Source organism: Nomia melanderi, chromosome 6, assembly GCF_051020985.1.
Source record: "Nomia melanderi isolate GNS246 chromosome 6, iyNomMela1, whole genome shotgun sequence".
Classification (NCBI taxonomy): Eukaryota; Metazoa; Arthropoda; class Insecta; order Hymenoptera; family Halictidae; genus Nomia; species Nomia melanderi.
This window is the reverse complement of record NC_135004.1, coordinates 6,732,993-6,746,469: the sequence shown is the minus strand read 5'-3', so window position 1 is coordinate 6,746,469 and position 13,477 is coordinate 6,732,993. Positions and strand designations below refer to the sequence as shown.

The 13,477-nt window shown below is 35.6% G+C and overlaps 1 protein-coding gene across 1 annotated transcript in view; it reads left to right on the top strand.

Moving 5' to 3' along the window:
- Nucleotides 1-3,224: 3,224 nt before the first annotated feature.
- Nucleotides 3,225-13,477, top strand: part of LOC116431668 (lachesin) — a 139,372-nt gene continuing 129,119 nt past the window's right edge. Inside the window, exon 1 of the mRNA XM_031987426.2 lies at nt 3,225-3,288. Within this exon, the coding sequence (XP_031843286.1) occupies nt 3,225-3,288 (64 nt within the window). The remainder of the gene's footprint in view (nt 3,289-13,477) is intronic.

The window sequence follows — 13,477 nt, the reverse complement described above, 5'->3', positions numbered from 1 at the left end:
GGAACGTAAAAGATACTTTTTCTGAAAATGGTATTTTGCTTAGCCACCTTGATCCCTCGTCAATCATAGCGTGACTTGATCCTTAAAGCGTCGAGAGGTCCTCAATTTTCATTGAAGATAATGGATCAAACGAGCTGGCTTTCGCTTTGTAACAGGAAACGGTAAAAATGTTCTTGTGTTAACCAACACCGGCACTTGACTTGCAACAAAATTTCGCAACTAGGTCGGAAGCACAGTTACTTTAGGTCATCAATCAGATTAAGCTCTTAATTGCTCGCAATTAATTATTTATCGTGCAATTATTCTGGACTTCAGATTGCGCTTATTAATAGACCGTATTTTTTATGAAAATTAACATTTTGATAAATTATATTGTGTATAGAACGATACGAGAAAATTCATTGTAGTAAAGATAATTTCTAAAAGTGTTAATTTTTGATAATGTCATATACAATTATATATTTGATAATATTTATATATTTTCATTTTTACGATTCTACGTATAAAATATTGTGGCATTAATGTTCTTTAAAACCAGTGTCAATTTCTAATTAAAATTATTCCGGATATTTCAGTTTAAAGGGTGCATGTATTGTACAGACCTGTTTACTACATGGAAGATATGATCTTTAAAAAATCTGAATACGTGGGTTTAATAGTTGGTTGTCGTAAGAGTGTTATGAGATTGAGTCGTTGAGATCGTTATATTACCGTACTTAGACCATAACTTATAAAATTTCTTTTATATGTTAATTTCAAATATAGTATAATTATAAAATGACGTCCAGTCATCGGATGAAAACTTCGCATTTTCACAATTATCTTACAGTATAATAAATATTTATATAAATATTTATCTAAATTTATTTAATTCTCAAAAACTAAGTAACTATAGAAATCCACCGAATTGTAATAAATATTTATGCATATGGTAGAAGTATTTAATAATTTTGTTGTATACTTGGTCAACGCAGAGCTGTGAATCTTGTGTAATTGCTTTTTTTGTTCGATCGGAAACAGTGCTGTACACAATTGAATGATGGTAGATTCAAGCCTCGACACCGCCCTTTTTCATTCCGCTGCATAATATATCTAACGTACACGAAGTTAGCGAGTTTCACGATGTATTATATTTGCCGACACGCGACACATTTTACCGCGTAATTTATTTGTAGTTAGACCGTACGCTACAATTTAAATAATTCCGCCGGTACAACGACCAACCACCGACGGTTATGTACAACACACGTCGCGCTACACGTTTTCTATTTAACTACATTTTTTCCCTTCGTGCTCGTTTTACGAATTGCGTAAACTACTGCCCCACCCGGGCGAGATACCTGTTTCAAGCAACTTACGTCTTGTTGTAATTTGCTTGTTATTGTTAAGGCCGGTACCTTATTAATCAAAAAGTTCACATCACCGTTTTTCCAACAAATAATTCCATTTTCCACATCGATTTACCAAACAGCTAAAATAAAGTAAACGACTTGTATTCGAGAAGCATAAGTGAAATGGCCAAGAGCGTTGACGCAGATCAAATAACATAAAACTGTTCATTTAAGTTTACGAGAAGACTGACAACAGAAACAATGCCTTTCATTTCTTGAACACTCGACACGTCGTTCGATCGGTAAAATCGCATCGCGGCCATTGTGCCGCTCACGTCGGCAGCCATTTAAAACCGATCGCGTCGTCAACTGCGAGGGGATTAATTATTTACTGTCACGTTTGTCAGCGATATCGATCAACGAATTCGGAATTCAACAACGCATCCGATGTTTAGGCTTCCTGTGCCCGATGGATTATCATTGTAAATACTTTATCGTCGATTGAACCGCCTCGCAGACCGCTCGGCCGGCCGGGGAAGTCCCGAATCTGATCAATGGCGAGCAGCCGTGCGGAACGCGACACGGAAAATTAACAATTTTGTAACACGCGGCTGAGTCGCGTTTCGCAACACGCGACGCAGGAAGCGCGGGCGCGAAACACCATTTACCGAATAATAATTTGAATAATACTGCTGTATTACAGCCTTCCGTTTTATCAAGCGCGGTACGTCGCACTGTCGGCCCCGTATCTGCTTTCCGTTGAAAATTATCGCTGGAAACGATAATCCGATGTTTATCTGACGTTCATATTTCTAATAAAACGCGCCCTTTTTAATGTTCACCGTTAGTTTTAATTTTGCTCGCTCTTCCGTATAGAATTCGGGGATGACAAGATTGTTACTTTTGTCATCGTGTTGATCACTTCCCTGAAAGTATTTGATAATGTAGTGGAGTTTGATTGATTACGATTCATTCGTAACTTCATTGTAATTTCTGTTAAATTTATCAAAATAATATTACTTATTGTTAATAACTACTACTTTCTAACACATAAGGTTCATCAGATGATCAAAGAGCTTCAGTTGACAATCGACGTGTTAAATAAATCTCCTACCAATATTTATAAATACGTTATAACATTAAATATTTCCATGAGGTAAAAACTGAAAGTATTAAATAATAAATATCTATTATACATATACGACAATCCAGCAGTGACTATTAAGTTTTAGTACCTATCACCTTCAAACTAAACAGTACCAACTCACGAAAACGTATATACCATCACTTTCAAGTAGCTCAAGTTAATCTAACAAAAAAGTCTGAAAAAAATAAAACAACACGAAAGCAGACACCGCACAACGTTCCGAACAGCTGGTTAACAAAGTGTAAATGCACGTAGGCCCGTTCTGGGACACCCAGCCCCCGCCCCCGAGCGAGTGGCATTCATAGTTCGTCTTTGACCGGCCTATTAGGCAAAGTTCTGGAGAACACGGTCGAACATCAACCAGGAGGAACGTCAGTCCCGTCCCAGATAACGATAGCGGAGAAGTGGTAAGGGTAGTCAGTTTTGTGATGCAAGGGTGCGCGCACGAGTCGAAAGTTCGCTCGGTGGAAACGGCCGATAAACCGGACCCGGTGACAAGGGTGGTGGTATCCTTCTGTCCGCTCGTTCCAAACAACACGCCCGTTCCCTCTGGTCCCGCGGAATCCTTAACGGCGACGCGACGTCTACGGACAACTGCGAACGACGATTAACGGTGGTTATTCTTTTTTTTCCAGGCATGCTATGCGTCAGGAGACCGGAAACCGACGTCCCCACGGAAGATGACAGGGTTAAGTAGATAAAAGGAGTAGCTGCGTTCCATCGACGGACGATTCATCGCGTTTTCCATGCAGTGCACAATGCTCTGCCATCGCGCCCTTCTCTTTCTCTTCGCTGTAAACGTGCCAATCGGTAAGTAAATGAAAATTAACATTGTCAGTGTACTAGACGCAGCGATCCTTCTTCATGGGTTAATTGTTGGGGCTGATTATTTCTTCGAGGTTAGCTGAGTCGGATTTTCATGTAAATAAGTGAAGGTATAGTTGGTATTTAGTTTTCATTATCTATTAAGTAGAAAATTAACGCTACCGGTGGAAAGTAAAGTATCTGTAAAGTAATTATTTAAGCGATGCATTAATATAGTTTCACTTTGTTCGAATATAAAGTACGAAGTTTTATTAAATGTGAAAACGTACGTTGTTTGATTTTTCATCTTTCAAAAGAAACAGTTTTCTGTTTCATTGTTGAGCTGCTGGAATAAAGTGGTACATTTATTGCAAACGAGGACAGGCAATTCTATTTTCTCAAATTGCTTTCTTAAAGATATTTCTCTGGTTTACGTAGATTATGTTAGTATTTCGTTATTTTTTACAACAGTGGATTGATATTCCTTGTCACTGACCTGGAACTTGTAAAATAAATATTTTAATGGCGCTGAGCAACTCCTCAACTATTAAAAATTATAAATTTATATACAAATAACCATTTTTTTAAAGAAAAATATTATATTTAGGATTATTTTGTATTTTATAATCAATATGTAAATTATTTATTTTTTCTCTAACGATAAGAATTCTGTTCACTTTCAAGCGTGTTCTAAAAGAATAATGGAAGTTCGAATCATAAAGCCAGATAGTTCGACACAAAATTCAAAAAAAAAGAGAATGAACAGGAAATTCGAGTTCTCGACAATTATTTCCTTTGTACAAGGCACAATGGACAGCGTTATTAGCATCAAACGATCGAACTGAACGTAACGGGAAACTTCTGCAGATTTCGCGATAATATACATCTAGATTTACGCCTCATTCACAGCGCGCAACATATAGTTAAGTATTTTTACCGTTAACTGTAGAAATTAGTTACAAAAATTTATTGTTTGCGCCCAATAAAATAAAAAAATGAAGCGTGTACTCATCAAACATGAGGACGAATACACTCAGAGTATATTTTAATGAAAATCCAAAGTAAAACAAAGGAGGATCACATGTTTACCTGAAAAAATAAAGAATTTATCGTTGAAAGAATTAGTATCATTTTAAGTTTCAAGACGGCGTGTATACTCGTCAAAGTTAATTTGTTAAGGTTCATGCAAGTAAAAAGGTATTTTGTTGTTTGTCAATGGGTTTTTATAATTTCGATTGATTCGTTTCAAGTTGGTAATACTTCCTTTAAACAAGCAATGAACCTTCCACATGAATAATAACATACAAAAGCAAACTCCTTACAAACACAATTTCATCTAACATTTCCGATCATCATTTAAAAAATTCCAAAGCTTAAAGAAAACAATAAAATTACATTCCATTGCACTTACTGCAAATGACTGTAAATGAAATTTAAATAACCAAATTTCCGAAACCAGTATTAACTTCTTTGAATTCACCACTAAAAGTTTCAATCAACAAATTCTTCCACAATCGTTCACCGTTATTCCGACAAACAAAGATCATTCAATATCCGCTTCTCTGAAAGCACCTTCTAACGAACTAACATTCGCGGCGGTCGACCGATAGCATCCGTTATCAGTCGAATCGAAGAAATCGTGTGAAATATGCACGCATCGCAGTCAGTCATCAAACATTTCGCGGACGTATGCCCCGAAATTGGAATGCAATCGGCGAAGCGTTGCTCTTCTCCTCCCTCCATCACCACCACCACCCCTTCCCCTCACCGCGCCGTTGCAAAAGCAGTTAGCTCCCTAATTTCGCAGATCGCCGGGGCCCCGGGAAATTGGATATCAGTTCGCATCGCAGTTCGCGAGGATTGCGATCGACACAGTTTGCTATAGGAGAGGGTCCCGTTGTACATTGACGTCCGATGCAGATGCGGCAACGGAGAAACGGTGCCAAATACGTGTTCCAGGGAGGATACGCCGGATATGCCGGGCACCGGCGGAAACGTCGCCGCGCTACGATCAACTTCTGGTCCTGATGTTTATACGGTGAAAGCGAGCGGGTTGCCGGGGAACTGGATTTGTCGTTTGCGAATTAATTTACCGTTTCCGGGTGACGCGAACCCCTTCACCCCTTTCACGTAGAGAGCGCGTAGAGGGCCTGTCCGTTGAGTCCCTTCGGCGTTTTCTTCGAACGATCCTTTCTTTTTTCATGGCCAACCATTGAATCTGACAGAATCACATGGAACTTCGATCGAATAATCTTGATTTCTGTTAGGAATTGACAAGGCTCTTTGTATTTAAAATCTTTCAATTTTTGTGGTTGTAGTAAGAGCTTTTAATTGTAGCATTGGATTAATTGAAATTTAGATTTAAAGCAATTGAAAATGATAGAGATTATTTTGAGATTATTTTGAGCAATCTAACTAAATGTAATATGAAGTTAACCATTAACTGCTGATATAAGTTTGGATAGATACCAATCCTCTCTGTGTATACAACAGAAGTTTGATATTTCCTTTGTAATCAATAACAAATTTGAAACATGGAACACAAAGTATATAGTATAAAATATAAGATATAAAATATAAAATGCAATAAAATTCAAGGTTGCTTCTAATTCAGTGATATTATAAAAAAATCACCAATAAAGAAAACAATTATCTCTTTCAGTTCTGTTTTCATAAATTAATTAACGTCATATTAATCTCGAAATTAGATTATCACTGACTCGATGTACGAATTTACAAAAGAAAATTTAGTTCTACCTAAAGGTCAGCAATCTCCCATGAGACAGTTTCGCGCAACAAAAATAAAATTCGAAACGGTGACCCAACCTTGAATTTTCCGCGTCGAAAGCAAATTACTCTCTCTTTCTCATTTGCTTTTCATGTTGATAGCGCTCCCCCGAGACACAGGCCCGTATAAAACGCGCGGTTTAACTCATTTGTACGGAAATAATTGAACAAGTTCGCGTTAACTAGCTCTCACCTGTTCACATCATGGATACGGGCTGGCTCGAGCCCGGGCTGCCTGATAGAAAAATAATTAAATAAGTTTTGTCACCGGCCACCGGCCCATTGGCTCTCAGCCAGAACCGTTCTCGAATGGAATTAGGGAGGATTTAGTTACACCGCGTGTCGAGAACATTTTATGGAGGGATAAAGCGTGTTGCGGGTATGCCGAGATACGGAAGTTCTCACGATGATGAAAACGTGCTGAATTTTAATTCATTTATAAAGAATAAATACAGGGTGTCTTAGAATGGTTAGTATAACAAGGCCAGGAATAATTTTACGTGCAGAAATCAGTTGAAAATGTGGAATAAATTTTGTTTATATGCTGTTTTGTTTTCAAGGAAATCTAACATGATAACGTGTCGTTTTAGCTTAAATAATACGATCATTTGTTATTGTCAAATCTCACGATTGTTTGCTGTATTCTAGAACAAGATTTCTTGACCTAGTTATAATACATTTTGATTTATGAAAGCGTAGATCATCCTTCACTGGTAATTCCGTAACACGTAGCGCATGTTAATCGAGTCTCAAGAATAATGCTGTAAACCGTTATCAAATAATAGAATTTATTTTTCAGGAGTCTGTTACTATTTAAAACAAACATATATTTTATTTATAATGTTTATAATTTTATAATGCTAATTCAAATCTATTTCTGTGCAAATTACTTCTGGTGTGTCTTGTAGAGTAATAAGTAAACGACAGATGCTTATGTGAACAGAAATATTCAAAGATTACAACAGTGTCAATTAAGCAGAAATTTCTATTCTTTATGAAGGATTTTATTAGATTTAACACGGTTAAACAGATTGAAATTGTTGAAGATAAATTATATAAAATTACATAAATTCAGCTGATATTTGCTGTGAACATGTAATGAAATCCACCTCCTAGTAATAAGCATCTCCTAGCCGACATCATTATAATTACAATTAAATCCAAGGCAAGACATTCCGTCTTAAACTCTACGAACGTCTTCATAAACATAGGCCAGTTGCAGATTAATTCAAAATTCTGCTATATCTGTGCATACAATATCTAATATCGAGCGTCGTGTGTCAACATCAAATTGCAATCAGTGTTAGGACTGTTGAATTTATGGTCGACTAAATCCACAAATTACCAGTGTGCAAGTACTTGGACTAAATGCAACGTTCATCCGTAAACATAGACAAGGGTATTTACATCGAACTAACTTATATTAGATCTGTTCAGCAAACGTAACGCAAAGAGGGATTAACGTAAGGAAGGAATCGTTATGATTAAGTAATGAATGTTGCCATAAATGGCATTGAATGTGTCCATGAATCCTGAAAACATGTTTGTTGAAACAGCTTTAATAATAGGTATTACGATTAAAATAGATGTTACTATGATATTTCTCACAGGATTTTGATAAATTTTTTTAACAAAGTATTTATCAATCTTTTATTATGTAAATCCATTCGTCGAAACAATTGAGAAGACAAATAATTTATATGTAATTTAGTGTGAGTTTTTCATTCGTAGGCAATTGGTGGTTTATATTTGAAAATATCGATATGTTTTAATTAAATGAATACTCATTAATAAATGACATTGCATGAACATTTATTATAAAAGTGGTACAGGTCTACTTCCCATAATTTAATAAAGTACCGTGTAAACCAGAGAGTAAAGGGGGAGAGTAAAACTGTGTATTACGAATACTTTGAGACACTTTTATGTAATGATCTGAAATGTAAAACAGAATCTAAAGTTACACTCATAATAGCTAGCGATAAACTTGCATATAAGTAAGTAAAAAGTAAAGCAATAATAGTAAACAAATATACAATAGTTAAGAAAAGCTGTTTAAACTTCTTATATTATGTAATAAAGCGAACTTCCTTGAAATAGTTAGATTATCTAAATTTGATAGACGTTCTTGAACATTCAATACTCGCGTTAGAAGTTGGCCCTCTTTGAAAACGAAAAAACTGGTAATTGACTATATATTAGTTGGTAATTAACCACCTATATTAAAACTAAAAACACTAAAGGTGATTACTTTAATATCGTTTATTTGCAACGTTAAGGAAATTACAGTACAGAGGCATACAACCATCAGAAATGAAATAAATCGTTAATTTTTACGTTAAACAATTTCATTTAAATAAAAATGTTTCGACGTTGGGTCGGTAGACGTTGCGGCATATCTATCGCGCCTTTATCGAAAGATTATTAAAAACCTTTCAAAAACCTTATTCTTTACGTTTTTCTGAAAAATTCAATTATAATTATAAACCAAGATTACTTTATGCTGAACTTATTAACATTCCTAAGAGACGAAATTAGTTTCTTTACGTTTCTCTAAATTACTTGAAGAAACTTAAATTACGTATGTCCATATGGTAATTATGTAATTACTCATAAGAAAACTATTAAATTACTTTTCAATACAACACGGATATTAAAAAATCTATTAACAATCTTCACGTACACAAAGCGTTAACATTGAAATCATTCTTCAACCAAAAAGACACGATCAACAATAAAACCTCGTCAAATCAAATATAATCTAAAATTCGTCAGTGATTCAACCGCCCAGCAAACTAAATAAAAAACTAAATTAAAAACTAAATCAATAAAAACAGATGATTAAATTTAGCTCAAATATAACTACCTACTTAACCAAGATAACAAATATTTAACCAACATACTACTTATTTCCTTTTCGTCGTTGCGATCCTCTAAACACTTTCGCCACAGCGCGAAAGCTAATATTTATCAGTAAGCTTCATGCACACTCGTCGACAGAGTGTATGTACTCGCGTCGGAAAGTGGATGTTTCTCTCGCCTGAACATCGAAGGCAACAAGATCTATCGCGAAACAAAAGAAGTAGAGAGAAGGGAAGAGCGAAGATTTGAGTCTCAGCTGTATCAAGTATAAAAAGGGAACAGCGACAAGAATGACGAAGGAAAAGGAACGCGGTTATGTGGTCGAGGTAGATGAACAGAGGAAGAAGAAGAGCGAGAGAGAGAGAGGAGCAGAAATTGAGAGTCCTATCTCTTGGCCAGCAGATAAGATTGTTTGTCCATACTCCGGATCACCCGTCGGACTCGTCGATTGTTCCGCTGCTCTGGGTGGCTCCTTCGCGTTCCATCTTTCTCTGGCTTTCTTATCTGAAAACAACGACCTTTCCGGCCAAATTGGTTGGCTCGGCTCGGGGTCTAGTAAAACGTGATTAATCGCTCGCTTCCTTCCGCAGGATGCGGGTACAGTCTGTCCAGTAAGGATGTGTATGGCGGAAGTCTCACCCAGATGCTGGTTTTATTAAAATTCTGATGGTCTTGATCTTTCTATGGCGTGACATAAAGACATTTTTAGTAATTGTCTGATTTACTCAAGGAAACTCTTTAACCTTTTCCCCTATGGTTTCTCTTCTAACAGGAATTACATTGTCATTGGTAATTCACTATCAATTCAGAATTCCTTGAAATATGTTTATTCTAAAGTATAACGACTGATAACAGGAAAATAATGAATTTCATCTGACAAGAATCGAGTGATATTTTTAATTTTTGTAGCTTCTCTCTGAAGTCTTCCTCGTGAGTTTGATTTTATATCTTTATTTTCTACTATTCGACATTGTTTATTTTCTATGTTTTCAACTAACCTCATCGAAAAGAAACGAAACATTCTTACAGAAGGTTTATTTATTTATTTGGAACTCACACGTATCCGCGAACGTATTGACATGGTCGTATTGCGAGGAGATAGTTAAGCTCCCCGGCTACCAAAGAATTTTCACAATACCATCGTCCGGATAAACATTTTTCCTTTTTCACCGGACAGACTGTATTCCATCTTAGAGCGCTGGAATACCAAGATCCTCAGCGTCCGTATCACGGCTACCACTACCAGCCACACCGCCGCAAGCACACACCGACCTCTCCTCGCAGGTTAAGTATATAGTGATAATCGGATAACTGCGGTCCTGGAACTGAATTGGGTTTCGGCTCGAAGGGTCAGTCCCGCGCATTGCTTTCTCTGTGCCGGGATAAAAGAAAAGGTCGAAACGGGGGTAAGAAAAGGGGTTGGACGGTGAGAGTATATACGTTCGTTAGACGGCTCGGCTCTTCCCCGAGTTTCTAACGCATCCGCGAGTTTTACTTCTTCCACGCTCGCTGGAAAACCATCTTCTTGATCGCTAGCGGGAACGCTCCGCTCCCATTCCTTGTTCGTAACGATTCGAGTTACGCGAACCGGTTTTCTTGTTTTCCTTTTTCCTCCGCCGAGAAGCCTATAACGATATGCTATCGTCTTTTGGGGTGGTCGAAGACGAGCGAATCGTGTTGGCCGAAGTTTGGTGATCGGGTCTTCATGTAAAAAGAAAATGGAATGTGGACGTTTCGAATTCCGTGGCCGATGAGATGGGGACCGATGGAAAGCGGTGAGTTGTGGTCGCGAAATTGTTTTTCTTGTTGTTTTTGTGGCGCTTATGGAATTAGCTGGGTAGTTGTTCAGTTGAATGCGTTTTGCTGGGTTTATTGTTATTATTGGATTTCGTACTGCGAGTTGATATGACGAATTGAATTATTCATAAATTGTTAATAAACAACGATTAATTTTTATGAGGAAATCATTTTCCCATAATTCAACAATATTTTCGGAAGTTTACAACTATTTATGCAATAGAAGAATCCACATAAATAGAATATTCATACGTAAAAATATTCGTATGTTCATTGCACATTTCTTACCTTCCTTTTTCATATGTATAATTAATAGATATTGTATTCATTTCATATAAAAAGTTATAATATTATTTAATGATTACCACAGACTTTCAAAGAAAGAACAATAATGAAATGTCGTACCGAAACTTTCGAGACGTATTTATCGCCAGTACAAGAAACTTTTATGGTGAGTCGAAATGATCCGCCATTTATGCGCTGCGTCGCGTAGCTACTGCAGCATCCGTAATTCGAGGATTAATTACGCGGAATGTATAATTAAAAGGTGTTCAAAAAGAACACGAGAAAACAAGTCAGCCAGACACCTCGAACAACGTTCACGTTATTGTCGTGTTGACGTAGATATTTTTCACGCAATTTAAATAACAGACGTGCTGCCGTCAAGGGAATATGTGCTGCGGGAGTAGTGCTACCGAAGAATTCTGGTATGATAATAAATCCGAATTGTTGCAACCCTTTTACAGTGTATCCTGGCTTATCGCAGTTGCCAAGGTAATCTTATTAGATATATTTTAAATGTGTTCTAAATCAACATATCTAACATTAGAATATTACCATATATTTTATTCTATATTTTATTCTATCCATTTGTAGAGTATTATTGTTTACTTTCTTGTCATTATTTTCACTTTTTATTTCTTTAACGTTTGTGTAGGATTAAGAATATAATGACACAATATACTCTAAATTAAATTATATCAATATTAATATCGCTAATAATAAATATAATTAAACATATAATTTATTTTTCAATGAATCTGACGGATCAGTGAAAAGATTAAAATAAGAATACGTGCATGCTTTAAATAAATCAGCACGTCGAAACGATCATTCTCGAAAATGGAGATACTTTAACTTTCCGTGTATACGAACAATTTAATCAAATTGCGACATCGTAATAAACTCATGAAATCAATGTTCGAAACGATAAAGCTCATCTGTGACGAGTAAAAGATTATTTACACTAACACGTATCCGGGTTCAAATTACTTTCACCTTAATTGAACCGATCAAAGATTTGCCGGAGCAGCAACCATGGAATCACTTTGTATCGAAATCAGCAGCGATAGAGAGTTAGATAGAATCCAGTAAAAATTGAACGGAAAATAAACGAATTTAATTCCGCTTTGTCGGTCAGCGTTTATCGATGAACCGGGCGGTATGTTAGCACGAGAAGTCTCTGTACTGCGACTAAATAAATTTCTCCCTTGATAGGACTTCGATTTAATACTCGGTCGTCAGAATGTGACTTGGACAGTTTGCAGCACCCGGTAGAACCGATTGAATTAATTTAATTCAACTTTATTAATAGCGTCACATCCGAATCACATGTACACTAATTGCCCCCGATATAAGTAGGTACAATATGAGATTTATGTAGTTAAAAATTGAATGAGTTTCTAATTTTATTCGTAATTTTATTTTGAATAGGATGTATTTAAAGAAATTTTTGTTAATATAACAAATAAGGGTATAGTACAAAATGAACCGTACTATTTTGTTTTCATAGTTGTGTATTTAAAGAATAACTAAATTGACGTGCTCAAAAGTTCATTATTATTATTTATTATTTATTTCTAAACAAATATGTATAAAGACGATATTGAATTTTATTTAGTATACTCTCATGCAATATGAGCTTTATATAGCATAATAACAAAATGTTCTTAAAGCATTTATTGGGTAAAAAAAGTTCCAAAAACGATCTGGCCGGGAACTTTTGTACGCCACTGTACGTAGTAAGTAAATTTCTCTTTGATCCTATTTTCTAAAAATCAGTGAATTAACATTTATAATTGTTTGCAGTCAACTGATAAAGTATGTGGACAGTTTTTTCTTTTACATACATTTATTGAAAGATACGAACTATTATAATATAGATATTAAATTCTGTTGCATTGGCTCTGACAATCCGATTCTCGATATTTCAGCGAATAGGGAATTAAATTTTAAAAGCTGTCGAATAGAATATGGTGCGCTCCAGAGATTGTTTTCAGATTTATTGGTTAGGTATTGGTTTCTACGTCGATCGCTTGTTTTGGAAAAGTGATTTTTAACGGAAAACTTAAAATTTACTTTTAAAAATGTCGAATTTACATGAGCTTAAAAAAACGTATCCAAATAGTTTATTATTTCATTCCACTAAAATACTACTCTATTTTAAAATCTACAGCTGATTGGCAATGAAGTAGTCACTTTTTATTTTCCAGAATATTTTTTGTCTCGTTTATAAAATTTAAATCTAAAAACAAAGTAAATATCATTACGTCTTTCTTTTATTATTAATATTGCGTATATTATAATAATGTTAGTATCGAAAGACTCTGATATACAAACTGTCAACAGTCAAAATGTTACATATAAATCGTTTTGCGTAACATAATCAAATAAGTATTCCCTAGCTTTAAATCAGAATCTTGTTTAGAAATCCACGAAGTTCCGTATCGAAGAACTTCCGTGCTGCTTT